Source organism: Oncorhynchus nerka, linkage group LG15 (genome assembly GCF_034236695.1).
Source record: "Oncorhynchus nerka isolate Pitt River linkage group LG15, Oner_Uvic_2.0, whole genome shotgun sequence".
Classification (NCBI taxonomy): Eukaryota; Metazoa; Chordata; class Actinopteri; order Salmoniformes; family Salmonidae; genus Oncorhynchus; species Oncorhynchus nerka.
This window is the reverse complement of record NC_088410.1, coordinates 86,312,019-86,337,668: the sequence shown is the minus strand read 5'-3', so window position 1 is coordinate 86,337,668 and position 25,650 is coordinate 86,312,019. Positions and strand designations below refer to the sequence as shown.

General features: G+C 42.6%; 1 protein-coding gene and 1 long non-coding RNA gene across 4 annotated transcripts; both read right to left on the bottom strand.

The window, feature by feature from the left end:
- Nucleotides 1-859: 859 nt before the first annotated feature.
- LOC115143454 (ephrin type-A receptor 2-like) lies at nucleotides 860-19,513 on the bottom strand. 3 transcript variants are annotated; one of them, XM_029683905.2, is made up of 15 exons: nucleotides 19,334-19,513; nucleotides 18,355-18,422; nucleotides 16,299-16,938; nucleotides 9,045-9,200; nucleotides 8,364-8,824; nucleotides 8,052-8,229; nucleotides 7,557-7,656; nucleotides 6,990-7,045; nucleotides 6,214-6,339; nucleotides 5,918-6,103; nucleotides 5,075-5,346; nucleotides 4,694-4,843; nucleotides 3,112-3,305; nucleotides 2,838-2,993; nucleotides 860-2,454 (listed from the first exon to the last, which is right to left on the bottom strand). In XM_029683905.2, the coding sequence occupies exons 1-15, from the start codon at nucleotides 19,416-19,418 to the stop codon at nucleotides 2,334-2,336; spliced, it is 2,949 nt and encodes a 982-aa protein (XP_029539765.1). In that variant the 5' UTR covers nucleotides 19,419-19,513; the 3' UTR covers nucleotides 860-2,333. The 3 variants fall into 3 exon arrangements, with proteins under 3 accessions (XP_029539765.1, XP_029539766.1, XP_029539767.1); XM_029683906.2 differs by having other exon boundaries at nucleotides 7,557-7,653; XM_029683907.2 differs by lacking the exon at nucleotides 19,334-19,513 and having other exon boundaries at nucleotides 18,355-19,309.
- A 1,120-nt stretch (nucleotides 19,514-20,633) lies between these two features.
- LOC135559927 (uncharacterized) lies at nucleotides 20,634-21,258 on the bottom strand. Its single transcript, XR_010458612.1, has 2 exons — nucleotides 21,047-21,258; nucleotides 20,634-20,851 (listed from the first exon to the last, which is right to left on the bottom strand). It is a non-coding gene; the product is annotated as an uncharacterized LOC135559927 (long non-coding RNA).
- Between the last annotated feature and the right edge of the window lie 4,392 nt (nucleotides 21,259-25,650).

Below are 25,650 nucleotides of genomic sequence, written 5' to 3'. Positions count from 1 at the left end.
AGTGGTGATTCTTACTGACCTAAGACAGGGAATTTTTACTCTGATTAAATGTCAGGAATTGTGAAACTGAGTTTAAATGTATTTGGCTATGGTATATGTAAACTTCAGCTGTATGTACACAAATGCACATCAGGACATGTAAACTGAGTAAAAATCAAAATGCAACAATTTCAAAGATGTTCCTGAGTTACTATTAGGAAATCGGTCAATTGAAATTAATTTGGTCAATCTATGGATTTCGCATGACTGGGCAGAGGTGCAGCAATGGCCTCAACCTTCCATTGATCTCACTGTACAATCATACAAGGACTGAGAGTAGAACGTCTATGTGGAGGAGCAACACATCCATATATCTGTGCAAAGATAACATTTAATTATTTCGTCACCCTGCCCTCCCCATCTGATCATGCACGTGAAGAAGCCGGATGTGGAGGTCCTGGGCTGGTGTGGTTACACGTGGTCTGCGGTTGTGAGGCCGGTTGGACGTACTGCCAAATTCTCTAAAATGACGGAGGCAGCTTATGGTAGATAAATAAACAAATTCTCTGGCAACAGCTCTGGTGGACATTCCTGCAGTCAGCATTGCAATTGCATGCTCCCTTAACTTGAGACATTGTGTTATGACACTACTGCACATTTTAGTGGCCTTATATTGTCCCCAGCACAAGGTGCACCTGTGTAATGATCATGCTGGTAAATCAGCTTCTTGATATGCCACACCTGTCAAGTGGTTTGATTATCTTGACAAAGGATAAATGCTCACTAACAGGAATGTAAACAAATTTGTGCACTTTGTGAGAGAAATAAGCTTTTTGTTTTTTATTTCAGCTTTTGAAAAATGGAACTAACACATTACATGTTGCGTTTATATTTTTATTCAGTATAGATGTGTCAATATTACATTTAGAGACATTGTAATTACTGTCCTACTCAAAATTGCAAGTGAACAATTAATTGAAGAGGAATTAATATTGAGCCCGAGATACAGCGAGAATGAATTTAGCAGGGGCTCAGTAACAGATGATACATATGTGATGAAGTACAGTAGAGTAGAGATGGAACATTCCAGACTGCAATGGTAGTCACTAACTGACATCGAAGCTGACTGTGCTTATCGCCAACTGGAGGGTGGTTGTCAAGGAAATACCCCCAAAAATGTTTATTTCAATCAAACATTTTTTTCTTGCCTGTATTTTTTTTATCAAATTGAAATGTTTCATGTGCTGAAATGCTTGTTTCTAGCTCCTTAACAATGCAAAAAGTCAAACAAGCACACAAATAATAATCAGAAACAAGAAATCATAAATATCAGAACCAATCCAGTGAACCCAAACGACATTGTATTAGTAATCCTAATGCAATCTATGCATATTTACACAAAATATATATACCTAGAATGATATGTACAGCAGTAGATATTACAGTGAGCTATGTTGAGAATCCAGTGAATAAATAGTATTACTACAATGTACAGTAGTTGATATTATTTTCTGCTATGTTACCTTTCTGCTACAAGGAAACAATGATTTTATTGAAACAAACTATATTTCTAAAAACGTGCCAGAGCAGTGTCATTAATTTAAAAAATACAATAAATAATAAATAAATATTAAATAATAATGGAAGAACCACTAAGAGTAGATGGAGACGAACTGTAAACTAGAGAAAAATACTATTTCAAAATGTATGAGAGAAAAGTATATGAGGTGGATTGCAGACAGGATGGAACCTACAAAATCAAAAAGAAAGAAAAAGTGTTTGATTTCTTGACCTGACTGGAATAATTCAGAAGACCAATAAACCTGTCATTTGAGTAGATTGGCATTCTCATCTATCTATCTGTTACGTCAAAGCCTCAAATCTTTATGAAAGTCCAGAAGTGACTAGAGGAATAAGTGAGTGCTTGAGGAGGTAGACCCAGTCCTGGAGTGCCTTAGCTTGAATGTCTTTTGTTTTTCAGACTTCCAGTTGAGAAAAAAGGTCAGGTCTCATACAGCTTCATCCAAAGCCTGTCGTTCCCTATCTGACATTATATTTCCATACTTGATAATATAAAAAGTGATTTATATATGATGCATTACTTCTCCTTTAACCACATCTCTCAGGGTCTCTTGTCATGGAGGACTGACATGTAATGGTTTTACCTGCCCGTCTTTGCTGAGTGGCTGGCAGGCAAGGTCCTCTTCAGTCATGCCACTGACTAGTCTAAAGCAGCGTAGCTCAGCCATTATTACTACATGTTCAACCCAACTTGTTCCATTTCCCTATTCAATGTGACAGTGGAATAAGGTGGTCAGTGCAGTCCTATTTTGGGGAATCTCAAATTGGGGGTCTCATACTGCAAACACTGTACTGCAAACACTGAGTGAGCTGGTCTGGTCTTTAAGTCCAACGATGCTATAGGCGATTCTCTTCATGTGACCTGGTAACCGCACGCCAATGTTCCTGATGTCCCTGAGAGAGAAGAAAGATAGAGACAGGAGCTGTTAGGAAAATGTTTCACATTCAAACTAATAGGTAGCACATGATAAAATATGATTGCATTTAAAACTTCCTACTCATTTACATTTACATTTAAGTCATTTAGCAGACGCTCTCGGACATGATACAGCCAGTGGTGCTATATAGGGTGGGGCAGTGAGGAATGGTATGAGGGAGGGGCATTTGATGAATGAGAGTGTTGCATTCCATAGATGAGAGTGTGGCATACCGGACAACAAATGCTTAACAAAGATCTGAATACTCTTACTGTATTTTTCAAATGTGGCAGTGTCCCTACTAAGCTCATGTAATGTGGTGAGGCTGGTGCATGGTTACTGTATGTGTGTAGTACTTACTCATGCCTCATGGATAGCACCTGATCCATGGTTGTGATTCCAGCGCAGGCAAAGCTCTCAGTGTACTGACTCATCTTGATGGACTCCAGCCATTCCGGCACAGACCTGAAGGGGGAGCCGTCACAGCCACTGGTGCTGGGGAGGCGGATGGACACACTGTATGGAAAAAAACGGGGAAATAGATTGGTAAGTAAATGCTATATTCACAGTATGTGATTGAAAAAAATCAACTGTCAAGTCCAGGGGAAATCAGCTTCATTCATTCGCATCTTACCGGGGATCAAAGTAAGCAATGGTTTTCAGAGATTCTGGGCTCCGGAGCAGTTTGTCCAGGATGTTGACGATGTCTGGGAAGCGAGGTCGTTTGGAGCGGTCCTGCAGCCAACACTGCAGCATCAGCTGGTAAACGGTGGATGGACAGTCCATGGGTGCAGGCAGCCGGAAGGCCTCGTTAATGGCCTTCATCACCTGAGGAAGAAGCGGGGTTTAGACCATGTCTCACAGAGCTAGTGTTTATGATCTAGACCAACAGACTGTAAGATTATGTGTTGTGTTAATGCATGTGGGCACTAACAGTTTTATGTGAAGAGGACTGTGGGAACTATTTTGACTTCGAGGCCCTTAGTGGGTTGTTTTAAACACTCCACCCAGGATAAATACCCAGAGATGATGCATCACAGAGGCCTTGTGTTTACCCAGACCTACAGTGCTCTGTTATTTCCATAAAACAGGGAAGGGAGTGAAGGAAATGTGACAGATGAAGTGTAAGGCCTACCTCATGTTTGCTCATATCCCAGTAGGGTCTACCTCATTGTTGCTCATGTCGCAATAGGACTACCTCATGTTTGCTCATATCCCAGTAGGGTCTACCTCATTGTTGCTCATATCCCAGTAGGGTCTACCTCATTGTTGCTCATGTCGCAATAGGACTACCTCATGTTTGCTCATATCCCAGTAGGGTCTACCTCATTGTTGCTCATATCCCAGTAGGGTCTACCTCATTGTTGCTCATGTCGCAGTAGGGCCTACCTCATGGTTTCTCATGTCCCAGTAGGGTCTACCTCATGGTTTCTCATGTCCCAGTAGGACTACCTCATGTTTGCTCATATCCCAGTAGGGTCTACCTCATTGTTGCTCATGTCGCAGTAGGGCCTACCTCATGGTTTCTCATGTCCCAGTAGGGTCTACCTCATGGTTTCTCATGTCCCAGTAGGACTACCTCATGGTTGTTCCTGTTCCAGTAGGGTCTACCTCATGGTTACTCATGTCCCAGTAGGGTCTACCTCATTGTTGCTCATGTCCCAGTAACACTACCTCATGGTTGCTCATGTCCCAGTAGGGTCTACCTCATGGTTTCTCATGTCCCAGTAGGGTCTACCTCATTGTTGCTCATGTCCCAGTAGGACTACCTCATGTTTGCTCATATCCCAGTAGGGTCTACCTCATGGTTTCTCATGTCCCAGTAGGACTACCTCATGGTTGCTCATGTCCCAGTAGGGTCTACCTCATGGTTACTCATGTCCCAGTAGGGTCTACCTCATTGTTGCTCATGTCCCAGTAGGGTCTACCTCATGGTTACTCATGTCCCAGTAGGGTCTACCTCATGGTTGCTCATGTCCCAGTAGGGTCTACCTCATGGTTTCTCATGTCCCAGTAGGGTCTACCTCATGGTTACTCATGTCCCAGTAGGGTCTACCTCATGGTTGCTCATGTCCCAGTAGGGTCTACCTCATGGTTTCTCATGTCCCAGTAGGGTCTACCTCATGGTTGCTCATGTCCCAGTAGGGTCTACCTCATGGTTGCACATGTCCCAGTAGGGTCTACCTCATGGTTGCTCATGTCCCAGTAGGGCCTACCTCATGGTTGCTCATGTCCCAGTAGGGTCGTTCTCCGAAGGCCATGACTTCCCACATGACTATGCCGAAGCTCCACACGTCGCTGGCCGAGGTGAACTTCCTGTAGGCGATAGCCTCTGGGGCGGTCCAGCGGATGGGGATCTTCCCTCCCTGAAGGAACAGCAACAATAACTAATCATAAGAATGAGACTGAAGGGAATGTATTCACTAGAGGCATGGCTATTACTAATGTAAAGGTTTAGGAGGCGGAGTGAGTGTCTGTCAACATCACCAATCATTTGTAACCAATTATAAGTAAAGACATAGGAAGGCTACTAAGTGCATAGTAATACCCCCACTGTTTCCATACATTAATATCAGTACAATGGATGTTTGACTCACGCTGGTGGTGTAGGTGCCCTCAGGATCGTCTTCCAGCACGCGGGACAGGCCGAAGTCAGACACCTTGCACTCCAGGTTGCTGTTGACCAGAACGTTGCGGGCAGCCAGGTCTCGGTGAACATAGCTCATGTCAGAGAGGTACTTCATGCCGGCCGCGATGCCACGCAGCATGCCCACCAACTGGTACGAGGAAATCTCCCCATCGTGGTCCTTTAGATAGTTGTCAAGCGCTCCATTCTCCATGTATTCTGTCACAATCATGGCATGCTTGACTGCTTGAAGAAAATTATAAAAAGGTACAAATGTAGTACTTCATGTCAACAAAAGAGGCACAGTATGGTGGAGATGGGAAATAGGGGATGTTACTAGATTAAGTAAATAACTTAATAATAACTAACAGTCGACGTTACCGGCTTTCTAGCCATCGCTGTTCCATTTTTAATGTATCCATTTGTTTTGTCTTGTACACCTGGTTTTCATTCCCCAATCACACTGCATGTATTTATTCCTCTGTTCCCCCTCATGTCTTTGTGTGAAATTGTTTGTGTTACGTGTTAATTGTTGACGCGCCAGGTCTGCTTATACCGTGTTGTCTATTGTTAAATATAAATTATTGTGACTGTTTTGCGCGTTTTGCACTTTTGCCTATTGGCTGGAGGTTTTGACGCAGTTGCGTCGTCTGTTGGTTTCTCCTGACTCAATAAAGTGTGTGCCTGTTCACAGCTCTCTGCTCTCCTGCACCTGACTTTGCTACCAGTACGCACACACCTGACAATAAATGACTATTCAGTGAATCAGTAGAGGCTGTCATTTGAGACACAGTGTCTGAGAGCAGGAACTCACACTTGGTGATGACTCCCTCCAGGCGGATGATGTTCTGGTGGGAGAACTGGCCCATGATGCTGGCTTCACTAAGGAAATCCTGCTTCTGCTTCTCTGTGTAGCCTGGCTTCAATGTCTTGATGGCTACCGCTACCTCTCCTCTCCCTGGAGCCTTCATCACACCACGGTACACTTCCCCAAACTCTCCTGTGAAACAGAAACACACAGAGAATAATATGAATTCATAGCATTCTTCTTGGGGGAGGGGATCGATGAGATTTGTTCAAAATATTACTGTAAACTAGTTTGACATTTACCTGCTCCGATGGCTTTTTGCTTAGTGACAAGACTGGGATGAATCTCGCTGGCAAACTTCAGGATAGCAGTGTTGGGGTCCTCGTACATGTGTGGGTCAACGTAGGTCTTCAGGGGCTTCAGTTGATCTGAGGAGGAGATTGAAGATGGGAGATAATCTCTTTGGTAATGCACATCGCTGTTCCAATAGAGGGAATTTGACTATATATACAAAAGTATGTGGACACCCCTTAAAATTAGTGGATTTTGCTATTTCAGCCACACTCTTTGCTGACAGGTGCATAAAATCGAGGACACAGCAATTCAATGTCAATAGACAAACATTCTAGACAATTCTGTGCTTCCAACTTTGTTGCAACAGTTTGGGGAAAGCCCTTTCCTCTTTCAGCATGACAATGCCCCCATGCACAAAGCGAGGTCCATACAGAAATGGTTTGTTGAGATCGGTGTGAAACTTCACTGGCCTGCTCAAAGCCCTGACCTTAACCCCATCGAACACCTTTCGGATGAATTGGAACGCCGACTGCGAGCCAGGCCTAATCACCCAACATCAGTGCCCAAACTCAATAATGCTCTTGTGGCAGATTGGAAGCAAGTCCCAGCAGCAATGTTCCAACATCTAGTGGAAAGCCTTCCCAGAAGAGTATAGGCTGTTATAGCAGCAAAGGGGGGACCAACTCCATATTAATGCCCGTGATTTTGGAATGAGATGTTCGACGAGCCGGTGTCCACATACTTTTGGTCATGTAGTGTATTTCTTGGATGCTGTGATTCCTACCTGTGCTGAAGAAGTAGGGGTCCTCTGATCCCTGTCTGTGACGGTAGTTCATTCTCCTGTTAGGAAGCAAAGTCACTATTATGATTGGCCAGACAATATGCAATGTTAAGACATTCTTATTATGTAAGGTATCATTAAACTGCCAGTGAACATCTCACTTTTAAACGTTCATATTCTGTTAACTCATATCCAGATAATGTTGTTGACTCGTCCTATACTCGTATATACAGACAGGCTGTCATATCAGTAAGGGCAGGATCATCTTCAGCCACAGACCCAGTCAGCTACAGTTACAGTTTTTAACAGCTACTCTGGCTGTTACTGATAAAAACCCTCTTAGAGATGACATGGCATTACATTCTCAATCAGCTTATTAAGAAAAACATTTACTCACTATGACTGAGAGACAGTATGTGGTTGTCCCACATAGTTATCTTAAGATGAATGCACTAACTGTAAGTCACTTTGGATAAGAGCATCTGCTAAATTACTGAAATGGACAGAGGGATACCAAATGTGAACTACATCTTAGGACAGAGGGATATGATAGGATTAGTGTGTTCTAACCGTTTGTGCAGCAGTAGAAGGACTACAACGACGAGCAGCATGATTCCTCCTCCTACTACAGCTCCCATAACCCCTGTGTAGTTCTGGACCTGAGACTCTGCTGAAACACAACCACAGACACATTTTAAAACGTCTTGCCTGAATATCAAATCAAATCAAATGTATTTATATAGCCCTTCGTACATCAGCTGATATCTCAAAGTGCTGTACAGAAACCCAGCCTAAAACCCCAAACAGCAAGCAATGCAGGTGTAGAAGCACGGTGGCTAGGAAAAACTCCCTAGAAAGGCCAAAACCTAGGAAGAAACCTAGAGAGGAACCAGGCTATGTGGGGTGGCCAGTCCTCTTCTGGCTGTGCCGGGTGGAGATTATAACAGAACATGGCCAAGATGTTAAAATGTTCATAAATGACCAGCATGGTCGAATAATAATAAGGTAGAACAGTTGAAACTATATTAGAGACGAACAGTGTGGTGTCTCTAGGGCCACACTTACCAATGGGCAAGGTTTTGAACACATGCTTCATGCTGTATCCCCCTGGGTTTCCCTCAGGGCTGAGAGCCTGGACTCTGAACACGTAGGCCGTGTCAGGGGAGAGGTCACTGATCTGCACCGTACTCTTGTCCAGAACCAGGACTGTGTATGTGGTGACATCACGCTCACTGTCGTCCTCCTGCATGGGACAGGGAGAGGAGCACTGAGAGGGGATTCACTATAGAGATATACTAATACTATTATATATATGTTGTGTTTAATGTGTGACTGACATGGAGAGAAGAGAGGGAGGAGTGTAGTTGTCTGTCTTACCTTCCTGCGGTACATGAGTTCGTAGCGGTGGGTGATATGGGATGGTGCTCGGCTGGACAGAGCCCAGGACAGAGACAGGCTAGTGGGGCTCCGCTCCTCCAGACGGATGGACGTCACCTTGGGGGGATCAGTGAAATGCAGAGCGGTGGTGATGGTGCTGCTGGGTCTCTGGCTGCTGTACTGAGACACTCCGCTGCGGGCCTCTACAGTGAACGTGTAGTTGAGGTGGGGCTCCAACTGGCTAACAGTCACCACGGTGTCCTGGAGGTCCGTGGGGTCGGGCTGGAAGCGGACCTTCTCCCCACAGGGCACACACAGGGCCCCGGTGCAGCGCTCACACACCACGCTGTAGCAGATGTCCCGGCGGCCTCCTGTCACCAGTGGGGGGCTCCAGGACAGCTGCAGCCTGCCGTCCGCTGACAGAGTGGTGGAGGCCAGGTCACGAGGGGCGCTGGGTGGGGCTAAAGGAGGAGGCAGAAAGTAGACGAGTTATTGTGAGACATTCCACATGTTAATACACCAGATGAAGAACGCTCAGATCCCTCTATCAACAATGATGATGACATAAAGACAGTATAGCCTATGAGGACACAGGATAAAATAAGGAATGGCTGTAGAATTGGCTAATCCTTTGTTAGTGATAGTCAGCTACAGCCAGGCCTATCTGGCCATTGTTCTTACCAGAGCAGGCTGACATAAAAGGGTCTGATGGGGAGCGGTAGAATCCCTCCATACATGGACACAGGAGGGCGCCGGCTGTGGATGGCTCAGTATTCTCAGGACAAACCTCACAGGACTCACTGGACACAGAGTCTTTAAAGGAGCCTGGCGCACACACTGAAATAAACAGGAGGATGCTTATTAGTTATAGTATTATTAGTATCCACACGTACACAAGGGAAAGAGTGTGTGATTGAGTTACAATACATTAAAAAGATATCTCTGTCAGTCCCCTGGGGCTTGACAGGAAACTCAGGCTGTGGTTAAACTGTAATCACTAAGGCTTTGTATTTTAACAGAATGGAATGGGATTTTCCGGACGATTTGCCTCCACTTGTCCTTTGCGCCTCAAGTTCCATTCTCAAGTTGCACTGACAGTCAACCGGATGCCACGGAAACACTCAACATAGCAGATGTTCACTCTGTACAACCTTTCCCTTTGAACTCCAAAATCAGCACTGTGAATGCTGGTGTGGGTATTGTCTGAGGAGCCTAACGGAAACAGCAAAATGGGTACTGCTGAAGATATTCAACTGACCTGGAGGATATGAAGAAAAAATGTACCTTCCATTCCGGAACTGTGTGTGTGTGTGTGTGTGTGTGTGTGTGTGTGTGTGTGTGTGTGTGTTGGACAGAAACCAGGATGCAAGGATTGCAAGTCTGAAACTGTACTTCCTTCCTTCCTCCGGTGACAAATGACAACATGCAAGGATGGAGCAAGGGAGAGGAAGTCTGGAGGAAGTAGAACTGCTAAAGGGGAGATGTTGTTGACCGACCGTGTTTGTTGGAGCCTAAATCAATACACATTTTTTAGGAGAATCGATGTGAATGTTTACTTTAAGAAGCGATCTCCTCTCTCTCACCCTTTATTCTAATGTCTCCCCAGGGGATAAGTCTTTCATCAGGCCTCTTATAGTGAAGAGGGTGACCTGTGATGGACAAGAGGGCTCTGCCAGTGACTTAACCACCATGGCAGAAGGACCGCTGCGTAACATCCAGCCCCACAATAGAACAATGGAGATGAGTTTTGAGTTTGATTAGGGGGGATTGAGAAGAATAGATGGATGGGGGATGGGTTAGGGTTGCAAGTACCAACAGAAGTTCTCTCTGGGGAGTCACTCTGGGAGTGTAGGGGTGTATAGTGCTACGAACGCATAAGAAAAGGGGGCTAGCCTGTTTCATCTGGAGAAGGAACAGCAGGACTCCTGCCAAGTATCAAAGCACCCCTACCCCTATTCATCTATTGTGACTGGGATTGGACTGAGTGGTTCCATAAATATGTTGTGTTTATTCATTAGAGCCCTAAAATGGTGGCATGTGCGCTGCATATATCAGTGACCGCACTCTTTCAAGATCACTCTGAGAATGTTTGAATCTCAGTGAGTGAAACTTTACAAGACTAAAAAATGAATTTGACAGAATTATTACACATTAATGTGGTTGTTTGTTATTGATGAATTGCATTTTCTTAAAAACTAAAGAAATAAAATAAAAATATCTGACTGAAAGTGGGACCTGAAATAATGGCTCACATTGTCCTGGTCAGTCCCTTTGGATATGGCGGTGCTCTTTATGAATGGAGTGGTGGAGGCAGTAATGTATCTGTTAATCTCATCTATGTTTTGATCTCTATGTCAGCCCATTGTTCTAATGAGTGGGAACAAGGAGCTCATTGCATGTGGCATATCATTTGCAAACAGCTGTCCTTTTGCTCCACACTAATCCTCTTGACAACATTTTTTAAACCTTTATTTAACTAGGAAAGTCAGTTAAGAACAAATTCTTATTTTCAATGATGGCCTAGGAACAGTGGGTTAAGTTAACTGCCTTGTTCAGGGGTAGAACACCAGATTTTTACCTTGGGGATTTGATCTTGCAACCTTTCAGTTACTAGTCCAACGCTCTAACCACTAGGCTACCTGCCGCCCCTTGCCTAAATTAACTATGTTCCTGGCAGTTCCACACATCTAACTGACCAACCTCTCATGCGCCCACCAACTGTCCACTAACCACCAACTACCCTCCCTAATGACTTCATACTGAGTCACGAACAACCATCTTATTTGAGTCATCCTGGCCCAACCTTCCCCTTTACTTCCTCGTTCCCAGAACATATTCTCTGGACCTTTAGAGACATAAATCCCTTGCAATTGACAGGAATGTGTTTCTGCTTGACTGCACAGAGAATTAGGATATGACTCAGTATTATAAATTAGTATAATAATGAACTGAACAAGTTTGTCATGTCAAGCCTGTTTGGGTCTTTTCTGTCTGTCCTCTTTTAATATATATATATATATATATATCTCTACAGTTGAAGTTGGAAGTTTACATACACTTAGGTTGAAGTCATTAAAACTAGTTTTTCAACCACTCCACAAACATCTTGTTAACAAACTATAGTTTTGGCAAGTCGGTTAGGACATCTACTTTGTTTTTTCCAACAATTGTTTATTTCACTGTATCACAATTCCAGTGGGTCAGAAGTTTACAATCACTAAGTTGACTGTGCCTTTAAACAGCTTGGAAAATTCCAGAAAATGATGTCATGGCTTTAGAAGCTTCTGATGACCTAATTGACATCATTTGAGTCAATTGGAGGTGTACCTGTGGATGTATTTCAAGGCCTACCTTCAAACTCAGTGCCTCTTTGCTTGACATCATGGAAAAATCTAAAGATTATAGACCTCCACAAGTCCGGTTCATCTTTGGGAGCAATTTCCAAATGCCTGAAGGTACCACGTTCATCTGTACAAACAATAGTACGCAAGTATAAACACCATGGGACCACGAAGCCGTCATACCACTCAGAAGGAGACGTGTCCTGTCTCCTAGAGATGAATGTACTTTGGTGCGAAAAGTGCAAATCAATCCCAGAACAACAGCAAAGGACCTTGTGAACATGCTGGAGGAAACAGGTACAAAAGTATCTATATCCACAGTAAAAACGAGTCCTATATCGACATAACCTGAAAGGCTGCTCAGCAAGGAAGAAGACACTACTCCAAAACTGCCATAAAAAAAAGCCAGACTATGGTTCGCATCTGCACATGGGGACAAAGATGGTACTTTTTGGAAAAATGTCCTCTGGTCTGATGAAACAAAAATAGAACTGTTTGGCCATAATGACCATCATTATGTTTGGAGGAAAAAGGGGGAGGCTTGCAAGCCGAAGAACACCATCCCAACCGTGGAGCACAGGGGTGGCAGCATCATGTTGTGGGGGTACTTTGCTGCAGGAGGGACTGGTGCACTTCACAAAATAGATGGCATGAGGAGGGAAATGTGGATTTATTGAAGCATCATCTCAAGACATCAGTCAGGAAGTTAAAGCTTGGTCTCAAAGGGGTCTTCCAAATGGACAATGACGCCAAGCATACTTCCAAAGTTGTGGCAAAATGGCTTAAGGACAACAAAGTCAAGGTATTGGAGTGGCCATCACAAAGCCCCATAGAAAATGTGTGGGCAGAACTGAAAAAGCGTGTACGAGCAAGGAGGCCTACAAATCTGGTTCAGTTACACCAGCTCTGTCAGGAGGAATGAGCCAAAATTCACCCAACTTATTGTGGGAAGCTTGTGGAAGGCTACCTGAAACGTTTGACCCAAGTTAAACAATTTAAAGACAATGCTACCAAATACTAATTGAGTGTATGTAAACTTCTGACCCACTGGGAATGTGATAATTCTCTCTACTATTATTCTGACATTTCACATTCTTAAAATGAAGTGGTGATCCTAACTGACCTAAGACAGGGAATTCTTACTAGGATTAATTGTCAGGAATTGTGAAAAACTGAGTTTAAATGGCTAAAGTATGTATGTAAACTTCCGAATTCAACTGTGAAAATATTTTTTAAAGGTCCCGAACAGTCATTCCCATGTAAAATGACCTTTTGAGTGACTAAAATATCACCCATAATATTTTTGGGAAATATTTTAGGTAAAAAGGCATTTCTCTCTCATGGCTTACTATCAGGAAGTTTGAAAATACAGGCTGAGTGGTGGAGAGCTTATATTCATGAGCTCACCTTGACTGACAGCTCTTTGAAACACCTATGTCAAGAAGCTTGGATGCAGTGAGCAGTGTTGCAGTAAAATCATCTCAAGCAAATGTGATGATACACAAAGAAACTCAAACAACATTGAAATTGCATCAATAATGTATTTTTTAAATACATCTTCTGTTTGGCATTTCTCTTGTGATGCGATTCACAGCAGCACTGACAGCGGTCCTGGACATGGAACATTCCTGAGCTTGGCCTTCCCCTTCGCCTGGAACCAACAGACCCTTCAGGTTACCCTTCCTCAGACTTGGAGCTATGGTATGGTGGAATACTTTCTCAATGTTAAGATAAATGTAAATGTCTCTTTAATGTAGTACAGTAACAACATAACAATCTATGACAGGGTTCCCTAACTGGTGGCCTGCGGGCCGGGTTTGGCCCCCAGTTTTTAGATATTTTAGAAATGTTTTTGAAAATGAAATACATAAATGTCTCATTTACATAAGTATTCACACCCCTGAGTCAATACATTGTAGAAGCACCTTTGTCGGCGATTACAGATTTGAGTCGTCTTGGTTATGTCTGTATCCACAAGAGACACATCTGGATTTGGGATTTTAAGCTCTCATAAGTTAGATGGGGAGTGGCGGTAAACCCTAATCTTCAAGTCTTTCCACAGATTTTCAATTCTAGTCTGGGCTTTGGCTGGGCCACAAAGGGACTTTCACATTCTTGTTCTGAAACCATTTCAGCATTGCATTGGCTGTATGCTTGGGGTCATTATTATATTATATTATATATATTCTCTAAAATGACGTTGGAGGTGGCTTATGGTAGAGAAATTAACATTAAATGATCTGGCAACAGCTCTGGTGGACATTCCTGTACTCAGTATGCCAAATTCACACTCCCTCAAAACTTGAGACATATATGGCATTGTGTTGTGTGACAAAACTGCACATTTTAGAGTGTCCTTTTATTGTCCCCAGTACAAGGTGCACCTGTGTATTGATCTTGCTGTTTAATCAGCTTCTTGATATGCCACACCTGTCAGGTGGATGGATTATCTTGGCAAAGGAGAAATGCTCACTAACAGGGATGTTAACAAATTTGCGCACAATATTTTTGAGAAATTAGCTTTTTGTGCGTATAGAAAAATGTCTGGGATCTTTTATTTCAGTTCATGAAACATGGGACAAACACTTTACATGTTGCGTTTATATTTTGTTCAGTTAGTTGATGATCCCTGATCTATGAGCTAACCTGGTTGCCTAGCCTATTGGCTATGTTTTACTGTAATAGGGAGTCAAAGGGATACAATCCAAGTAATTATACCACCCAAGGTGACCGGGATCTCTGGCTTCAACAAGGGAGCCTCATGTCCCGTCATAAACCACAGACTGACTCAGTATAACCTTCCTGACTGAGATGGGCGTGACGGCACAGTCCCTGTAATCTGTGGTTCACCTCAGCCATGGCTATGGACGCACACAAATAGCTGTGTGGAGAAGACACACTGCTCAGGTACTCTTTAGCTGGCACATCAAGTCACATGGCTCTCCTTAGCCAATCAGTACGGGAGGGGACGTGAGGGTGAACAAATTCCTTTCAGAAATCCCCAGTTCACTGAGCATAAAGTAATGTAATGTTCCTCCCTCCCTCTCCCCCTCATTTCCAGTTTCCTCCTGATAGCTCATCACACCACACCCTGGAATACCAAAGACATGGAAACTTTCATACAAACAATGTGAGCAAACAATCATTTCCATTTCAATTCATTACTGCAATGTGTTCCATCTAGGCGTACTCTCAGTGTTTCTCAACTACAACATACCAAAAGCCTCTCTACCAGTCCCCCTTGCCTCAAACAAACAGATGTATCCGGATTATATGCATTTGAGCATTCTTAAACAACATTCCTACTTAAACTACAAACTTTTACGCCTCATGCCCCTATAGTCTACAACAGATTTCCCTCGTACAATTTTCATTGTCCATAAAACAGTATCCTCCTCACCCCACCCCATTTCTAAGTCCTGAGAGACAAACACAGTGGAAAGAAAATGTTGGCCAGGTAGAATGATTCACGACCAGGAGTGCTCTTTACAGCAGTCAAAACTTCCCCAAAATTCCCTTTTGCCTTGTACCTCTGCCACATTCTCCCACATGCAGTCCCTCTCCCATATCATGTTTGGAAATAGTGTTACAATCCTAAACATCTCTTGGCATTGCTGTCAAAACAAACAAAAACATGTCCAAATACCTTACACTGTTTTGTCTACATTCATTCCTGTAAATCATTCTACACCTGACCTGCTTTTATTTTTGTTTGTGAGGTGTTTGAAATCCTGTTTAACATTCAAGTCTGTGAGGTGTTAGAAATCCTGTTTAACATTCAAGTCTGTGAGGTGTTTGAAATCCCAATTAACATTCATGTCTGTGAGGTGTTTGAAATCCTGTTTAACATTCAAGTCTGTGAGGTGTTAGAAATCCCAATTAACATTCAAGTCTGTGAGGTGTTAGAAATCCCAATTAACATTCATGTCTGTGAGGTGTTTGAAATCCTGTTTAACATTCAAGTCTGTGAGGTGTTAGAAATCCTGTTTAACATTCAAGTCTGTGAGGTGTTTGAAATCCCAATTAACATTCAAGTCTGTGAGGTGTTTGAAATCCCAATTAACATTCATGTCTGTGAGGTGTTTGAAATCCTGTTTAACATTCAAGTCTGTGAGGTGTTAGAAATCCCAATTAACATTCAAGTCTGTGAGGTGTTAGAAATCCCAATTAACATTCAAGTCTGTGAGGTGTTAGAAATCCCAATTAACATTCAAGTCTGTGAGGTGTTAGAAATCCCAATTAACATTCATGTCTGTGAGGTGTTAGAAATCCCAATTAACATTCATGTCTGTGAGGTGTTAGAAATCCCAATTAACATTAAAGTCTGTGAGGTGTTAGAAATCCCAATTAACATTCATGTCTGTGAGGTGTTAGAAATCCCAATTAATATTCATGTCTCTGAGATGTTTTAAATCACAATTAACATTCTTGTGCACAGTGTGCAGTCATTTCTAAAAACCCAGCCAGGGTGGTGGTTAGTCCTTGCACTTCTGTAAATACAGCTGCTGTTGAAAACTAACACCCAACATTACAACAGGTAGGGGGTTGGGGTGTGCAGTGAGATGCATTACGTGAAGCCTGGCTGTAGTCTTACCTTGGCAGGAGTCTCCAACAACTTCATAGCCTCCGCGGCATTGGCACTGTCCCACGGGCACCACCCACTCTCCCTCAGCGGTGCAGTAGATGCGTGGGGTGGCCTGGCTCACGGCGTTCTGCACACATGTTCCCGCCACCTCCCTCAGGGCATCTGTTACCGTCTCTGGGAAGGCGGCCAGGCTCTGCACGGTGGACGGACAAGTCTTGTAGTACACCCTCACAGAGAGCAGTGCCACACACGCTCCCATGTCCTGGAAGGCCAAGTAGAAGCCCTTCCTGGATAGAGGGCCCATTGTCCGTGTCTCCACGTTTACCTTCAGCACACCGCGGCCCCGCGTGATTTCATCCGACGCGATGGTGGCCACTTTGCGGAACTGGCCCTTATGGAAGCTGGTGCCCACGTCAGCATCGGCCTCGAACATGTGCAGGTTGAAGGTCTCTTTGCAGGCGAGCGAGGTGCCGTCGAAGGTGTTGCAGTCCCGCACAACGAAGTGCAGCTCCACAGAGACGCGGGTGGTCCCTGGGCGCCCCTGGATGAAGGTGGTTCGGAGCCAGTTGTCCTGCTCACCCGCGTCGATGTTACACACACTGTAGGTGTAGAGGAGGGAGCCATTCACCACTGTCTGGACTATCTCCCACTGAAACAGAGAGAGAACAGAGGTTTAGTTTAACACAATGTACAGGGCAAGACACAACAAGTGAAGGAAGGAGAGAGAGGGTTTTAAGAGAATGAGCATAAGATTAAGGGGATTATGTTCTCGTCAAGGATCAGTTGCTGTTTGATGAAACAACTGTCTGCCTGCTGAGAAGCCTATAAACTGCTCAAGCTTTCCTGCTACTTTTCTTCCACACGCCAGGGAAGGATTTGGTCTGGACGCGTGGATTGCTCACTAAGTGTGTTGGTTTCCACGAACTGACGTGGGTGCCTGTGTGACACAGACATAACACTAAAACAAATACTTTTGTGGAATACCAAGCATTATGGCAGTTAAATTAGTTTTTATAAGTTCATGGAAAAGACATGGCAGCAATATTGGCTGTGATTAAGTATGTTTTAAGAGAGGGAAAATAAGGAAATGCTTGTCTGGTAGCAAGATTTAAGGAATCCATTCATTAAGCACAGGGCTTTAAAAGAATAACCATCATGAAATCATTTAACCCCTCAGATGGCTTCCATAAAGGCATATTTCATTGGACCATGCATAGTGAGTGCTTTATTCCAAGTGTGAGAAGGAAGAGTGTGAGAAGGAAGAGTGTGAGAAGGAAGAGAAGATAGATATAGATCAAGAACAAAGTGCATTATTAAAACATCCACTCCAAAGTCAAATGTAAATGTGTTTCATAAGTTTGAGGAAGTTTGATGAGAATAGACCAAACATCATAAAATAGGGAGGGATCCTACCCAATACATAGAGAATGCAATGCATCTGTAAACTTCACGGTAACAAAAGAACAGCAGTTAGCGCACTGATGCTGACCACGTCCTGTTGCTTTTTTAAGACCGTCAACCACACTACTATAGATAGAGGAATGCCTGTCTCCCCCTCCAACCAGTCTCCCTTCCATCCGTCTTGTGTTCTAGTTTGTCTGACAGGAACCTCCCAAATTTATATTACCACAGCAACAACAACAAAAAGTTTTGGGGGGAATATTGTTGGAATGATGACAACCTGTTGGCTATTTTCAGTTAGAAAATGTACTTTTGTCCTGTAAATTCAGATGCAGCTCTAACGCTGACATTTTGTGACATTCATAGTTATATTATGAAAGGGTTGCTCTAAAACCAGTGTAGGCTAGCTTTGCCAAAACTTTGCGAGCTGCTACTCATTCCATCTTTCACAGAAAACTGTTCTGAAGGAATGAGAGCGGAGAGAATGTCTTGCATGTGACCTTTCAAAAATGTGCAATTCAAAATGTGGCTTGGAATCTACCTTGTGTGACGTGACATCTAGCCTACTTTTCACACCATCTGGTGTATCATGTGTAGACCATCCATCTGGTTAGACTACTGCAATCCTTATATTTTCTCACTATATGGTATGGTAACTACTCACCCCTTCTTCATATGGCCAGGTCAACCATCCCAACTCGCCTCCTGAAGCTTTCATATCCAGCAGCACCTCTACAGAGATCATTTTAAAGCACTATTAGTAAACATTCTTAATTCATTTGAGGAGCTGTTTCATTAGAAAATAATAGGCATAAGTTCTTATGTGTTATAAGAAATTGAACATGTGTAATAAGCGATGTACTCTACAAGTAAACTGGATTATAAAAGTTACTTTGTTTCTCTGAGCCAACAATTATTAAAGTAGCCTGCTAGAAATTGCCAGGCCTAGATTCACCAAATAGGCCCAATATAACATCATCCACGGTTTTCAAGAGGACATGCCCTGGCATGACAAATCTGATCAAATAAGACATGTCCATTTAAGTAAACTATGAATTACTATGTCCTTCACCCCCCGTGTTTGCATGAAAAAGGCAGAGGAAAATATGGGGAGTTAAATAGCATGATAAAGGGAGTGAAAATTGTTGGGAACATCTCTAAGAACCCATGCAAGTCAATCACAGCCTACACTCCCATCCCTTCTCCCGTCAGTACAAGACCCTGTCCACTCCGATACTGAAACTAAAAACTTTGAATGAACAATGACATCACCTAGCAACTCTCATCTGAAGGAATTTCAGTGTCAAGTCCTCTTTGTGAAGTAAAATTGCTTCCTTTAAATCATGATCAAATACCACCATTACCAAGTTGTATAAATTAAGAATAATGAAAAGTATCATTATTGCATGTTTAAAGTAGCAAAGATAGCCAACAATATCATAGAAAAAGCAATTGAACAGAAAATATAAATATTGGAGGAAAAAGACTGTTTAAAAAGACTGTATAACACTGTAATATAGACAATATTGCAAGAATAATACAAAACTTTAAGAATACCATGTCACAGCCCAATCCCCCAACTCATAAAACACAAAGCAAGGCTCTTTACAATCGCATTTTAGAACGAAAAATAGAGTACGTACGTTCTTTCGCGTGAAGAGTAATACATATATGGTTAATAAATACATACAAAAACAACGAATAAAAAGTAACACGATGGAAATCCATTTTTTTTTTAAACTTTTGACGGCAATTCCTCTCTGATCTGATCTCGTAATATCGCCGAACTTCTGTGAGCACTACCGGTGTCAACCGCCCTTCGTTTCAGCCGAAAGTTCCATAGAAAAACAGGTGGCATGATGAGCTCCGCCTTTGGAATGTGGGCACAATCCATATATGGTATGCGGTAGAGGTGGGGTCAAATCATAAGATTATACTACCTGTGCAGTGAGGATGTACATTCAGTGAAACGACTGTAGGCTATCCCCCTAGTACTTAGCTTTTAGAAAAAATGTGCAATATTGTACTATGTCTATTTGTACATTTCTTTCACAACACCACACATACGTGAGCATGCGCATACATACACACGCTCACACATACACACACACATCGTCCCCTGCCCCAGAATAGTTAATTGAATATGGATTATATCTGTATTATATTCTTATATCCTTATCAAATATTAATAACATGATTTATAATGTGACATTTTTTCTTCTCACCTACTACTAGTACTACTTCGCTAAGAGAGAAAATGATAGTGTAGAAACCAGTGGTTGTTACTTGTGGTCATCTTGAGGTGTTAAGATTCTGAAAAATGAGCAAGCTAGAGTCTTTATCTTGTTGGACAGTCTTACAAGTAGATGGAAGCATCTTCCACAAACCATCTTATTTAAAACAGGTCTTTCCCACCCTAGGAAAGGGAGGGGTCAAGTGGAGGGGTGGGCTGGTATGAATATGTGACTACTAATGAGATGGCCTTCATAAAGAACTTTAGAATTTGGGTATGAATATGGGGACACAAAAAAAGGCATGAACAATGGCATCACCTAGCAACTCTCATCTGAAGGAATTTCAGTGTCAAGTCCTCTTTGTGAGGCATCGTGTACTTGGACAGGAGAGCCCCTTGAGCTGAGAGCCAAACATAGACAGCCGTCCTCACAAAGACACAGAAAAATCTACTGAAGAAGACAGACATTGTCTTGTCTTATGTTACCATACATGGACAATAATCATACAACAGACAGAAGGGATGTTGTTGGTTAAAAATGTGTTAACAAGTAAAGTACACTTTGGACTATACAGTGCATTCGGAAAGTATTCAGACCCGTTTCCTTTTTCAAAATGTTGTTACGTTACAGCCTTATTCTAAAATGGATCAAATTAAAATGTTCCTTCATCAATCTACACACAATACCCAATAATGACAAAGCAAAAACAGGTTTTTAGATTGTTTTATGCAAATGGAAAAAATAAACAGAAATATTACATTTACATAAGTATTCAGACCCTTTACTCAGTACTTTGTTGAATCACCTTTGGCAGCGATTACATCCTCGAGTCTTCTTGGGTATGACACTACAAGCTTGGCACACCTGTATTTGGGGAGTTTCTCCCATTCTTCTCTGCAGATCCTCTCAAGCAAGTTGTACAAACATCTGAAGGATGATCAATGGAAACAGGATGCACCTGAGCTCAATTTCGACTCTCATAGCAAAGGGTTTGAATACTTATTCTAAAATGGATTAAAAAAAGATTAATCTGCATCAATCTACACACAATACCCCCAAAATGACAAAGTAAAACCAGATTTTAAGACATTTTTGCAAATGTATAAAACAAAAAACAAATACCTTATTTGCAGAAGGATGGCTAAGTATCTCCTGGGAAAAACTCTCAGGCAAAGAAACCAAACATCAATGTGGAGTCAGGTGAACTAATGTGCTGTTCTGTGGTCTGGGGGAAGCATCAGAAAGTGAGATAAGGAGGCTGCAGATCACACAGCAAGCAGCAAGGATTGTTCTAAGCTGGAGATATGATTATCCTGTTGTAGTCATGGACAATGTTCTTGGGTGGTCAGCAATCGATAAGATACAGTGGGGCAAAAAAGTATTTAGTCAGCCACCAATTGTGCAAGTTCTCCCACTTAAAAAGATGAGAGAGGCCTGTAATTTTCATCATAGGTAAACTTCAACTATGACAGACAAAATGAGAAAAAAAATCCTGAAAATCACATTGTAGGATTTTTTATGAATTTATTTGCAAATGAAGTAAGTGGAAAATAAGGAAACAGCTGGCCCTTAACCACTGCGCCACCCGGGAGGCCTATGAAGTGAGAAACAGTGTGTATGTCAATGGCATGTTTTAAAAAATCTGTATGCACTTTTTTCTTTCAAAGAAGTGTAATTTCATATGGGATGTTTCAATGAGAAGCTTCAAAATAATTTGGAAAAAATGAAGATATTGATTAACTTGAAAATGTGGACATTCAATGCACATGGAGAACATTGCATCTGAGTATTCATAAAAAGGCTTCTAGTTATTTGCACTCTTCTGTCTGCAAGATCTGCTTCGTGTATTGAAAGGTTCCGATATTGAGTGAGGCGGTTTCTGTTGTCAGTTTGTCAGTGGTGCTAGAGAGGTGTCAAAGGTTAACGCCCTCGGGAGGTATGCAAATGATCTATTATAATAAAGTATTCTTAATCTTCCTATGGAGCATGCGTCCTGCTAGAGAAGAGCGTTGAACCCCTCCCCCCTCCCCCGGCTGGTACTCTCCCACCCCCCCCTCTCTGCTGGTTCCCTGCTACTTTGGGATCTGCCAACACAAAGACACTTCACACTGGGGGCTGTGCCTGCATTTCGAGGGTCAGCGAACAGCGACAGCATCAACGCCATGTCATTCAGGCTCTCCCACACCCAGACCCACAGCTTTTCTTGCACCTCTCGTGCTTTGAGCAAACAGAGAGGTGGAGCACTATTGTGAAGGCCGGGGAGTTTTTGTATAATGCTCACATGAAATGTGCCTACTGTTTTGGACAGTTCTCACGGTTAGGGTGTCCAGACACATAGTTAGTCAATGATGAGCCTTTGCCAGTTTGATGAAACGTAAAATTTAAGCCACCGCCTCTGTCAGTGATTTCTATTGAGTTTGTTCTGGTTGCTGAATCCTCTATCAGTCATTGTTAATCACTTAAATAATCCTTAAGACAGATTGTGTGTGTTTGGGCGAAAGTTGAAGGACCAAACTACACACAAAGCCTATAAAGGACTAGTTAACAGAAAATCTTCTTCGCAAGTCACTTGCTCCAGTAAAACAAATGGGGGCTAGGTCCATGGCTAAGTACCTCTAGATTTCCATCTATATTATAGAGTGGTGTTGCACACCTGTCAACAAGGACCCCATGTATTCTCTAAGAATGAGAGGGCGCTTTGTTTGTCTTACAATGTCCTCTTAAGTTTATCACACTGAAACCCAAATCTTTTCAGCACCTCTCACAACTGGAATTTGGGCGGCGTCTGTGTGTGTTTTAAAAGGGACTTTTTTTTAAGGGTGGTGTTCAGAAGCAAAGAAAAGAGCCTGTTCGGACATGTTTCCACTCTATGGATGCAAGAAATGTGAGTATGCAGTTGAAACACACAAACAATTACTCACACAAGGGAGAAGTTTAACTATGACTTCACTCTTTGAACAGTCATCATCACTGCCAGCATCTGCATCACTGCAGCATATTACCTATCAGGGCTGATTGGTGGTTGGCAGAATGAAAGACTTCTAGAATGAGTTAATGGAACTGTTTAGGCAAAGCACCATGGGGCGGCAGGGTAGCCTAGTGGTTAGAGCGTTGGACTAGTAACCGGAAGGTTGACTGTCATTCTGCCCCTGAACAGGCAGTTAACCCACTGTTCCTAGGCCGTCATTGAAAATAAGAATTTGTTCTTAACTGACTTGCCTAGTTAAATAAAAAATTAAATAAAACTCAAGTTTAAGAGTCAGTCTTGGGTAACATGTTATAATCCCCTCCTGTAGTGTGGTGCCAAATACATATGCAATGATAAAATAAATGAAATAACAGTGAATCCAAAGGAGAGCGTTTTGAAGTAATTGAAGGGGCAGGTGTTTTATTTGAGATCACAAAAACTCTAATGACATTTTACAGTATTTACTTTACAAAGAAAGTTTATATCAAATTGAATGAGACTTATTTTTCTTATCTTGCAATTGTCCTTTGTATCAGTACATTTCCACAGCCACCCCCATGTAAAGATGAGTAGCAGTTTGTGCTTTTAGGTTCAGTCCCTGCTCCCAGATCTTGTGTGGAACGTAGAGGGGGAGTAAGAGGACAAACAAAAGTGAAATGTAATTTGGTAAATAGCCGTAGTAAATGTGATGTGTGTTGGCCGAGGGGGCCTGATGAAGATGAGAGCAGACATTCATATGCGTTCGTTTGTGTGCTCAGCTTGACGACGTCTGCCCTGAAGTCTGAACAAAGGGAAGGAAGGTAGCTAGGGGCTGGGTAGAAGGCCTGGGGGGAGGAGGTGATAGAATACAGTGGCCCTCCAGCTTGTGTTTTGCGGAGCTTGTGCTGCCTCTCAAGTCTTGGGTTATGGCAGGGACAGCTGGGCTAGCAAACTCTGTATGGGCCCATTCTCTCTCTCTCTCTCTCTCTCTCTCTCTCTCTCTCTCTCTCTCACACACACACATACACACACACACACACACACACACACACACACACACACACACACACACACAGGAAGCACTGCACTGTTTACATTTCACAGTGGAAGGCTACTTGGGAGGGCTCTGGGGTATGGCCACTGGACCTAAAGCTGTGTGTGTGTGTGGTGTGTGTATTGGCAGGATTTAATGTAGTGTTATAAGTAGCTTTTGTGTAGTTGAAGGTCAATGTGGTGTTTTCAGGGAACATTGCATGACCTTATCTGGTAGTTTTGTGCAGGGAGGTTGATTTAAGATGACTTCAGTCTAAATCTGTCATGTGGTAAAGACTGCAAGTATTGAAAAAAAGACCAAAAGAGCTCTTGGTTCTACCTGTTCTTGGTTCCATAGGCACTGAATGATGGCATGAGATGGCTGATCAGCTGATGCAGTACGAACAAATGTTTCAGGATACAAAACCAAATATGTAATTTATTTTAATATCTTATAAGAGTCATTATCTAGTTAAAGAAAATATGTGGTGGTAAATGTTTATTTGTTTGTTGTATCATTCTTGTTCTGGTGCATAGCCAAAACTAGTTCCTAAAGAATATTGAATTTACTGTATGGCAATTTTGAGTTAGTTTCTCAATATTTACCAATAATATTGATGTAATGTAGGCCAGGCAATTTTACCATATTTTGTCATCTTGTTATTTTATTTTATATGTATTGTATATATTATTCTATAATAAAATAAAAAGGCAGGGAGGTAGAGTGTTTCCAAAGTGACTCTACAAAGTACAGTACTGTTATGGGTGTAAGATTGCACTCAGTCATTCAACATTCAAACAAGTACATCAGTTGGAAATTCTAAATAACTGTAGTACACCAGTAGAGGGCAGTCATGTTTAGGAGATGGAGAGATGGAAGCCCCGAAGACAAGGGGAGGACCAGCTCATAGTAATGGCTGGAATGGACTAGTATCAAACACTTCAAACATATAGTTTCCATGTGTTTGATACCATTCCATTAACTCCATTCCATAATTTATTATGAGCCGTCCTCCTTTCACCAGCCTCCTGTGGTATGAACTAAACTGGGATTTTAAATAAATGGGATAATATAGATTAGAGGGTCAACATTTGTCATGATTTGTTTGATTTTTAAACAGTGTTATTGAATAATTGACTACTATTATAGCATATGATATGAATCCCATTAACCTCTTTCACATTCAAAGGCCGAAAGCATGTTATGTTGATTGGTAGAGAGATTGCATTAGCAAGACTCTCACATGGTCTCTCACATGGTCTCTCCTATCATTGCTATGCAGACGACACACAATTAATCTTCTCCTTTCCCCCCTCTGATGACCAGGTGGCGAATCGCATCTCTGCATGTCTGGCAGACATATCAGTGTGGATGACGGATCACCACCTCAAACTGAACCTCGGCAAGACGGAGCTGCTCTTCCTCCCGGGGAAGGACTGCCCGTTCCATGATCTCGCCATCACGGTTGACAACTCCATCGTGTCCTCCTCCCAGAGCGCTAAGAACCTTGGCGTGATCCTGGACAACACCCTGTCGTTCTCAACTAACATCAAGGCGGTGGCCCGTTCCTGTAGGTTCATGCTCTACAACATCCGCAGAGTACGACCCTGCCTCACACAGGAAGCGGCGCAGGTCCTAATCCAGGCACTTGTCATCTCCCGTCTGGATTACTACAACTCGCTGTTGGCTGGGCTCCCTGCCTGTGCCATTAAACCCCTACAACTCATCCAGAATGCCGCAGCCCGT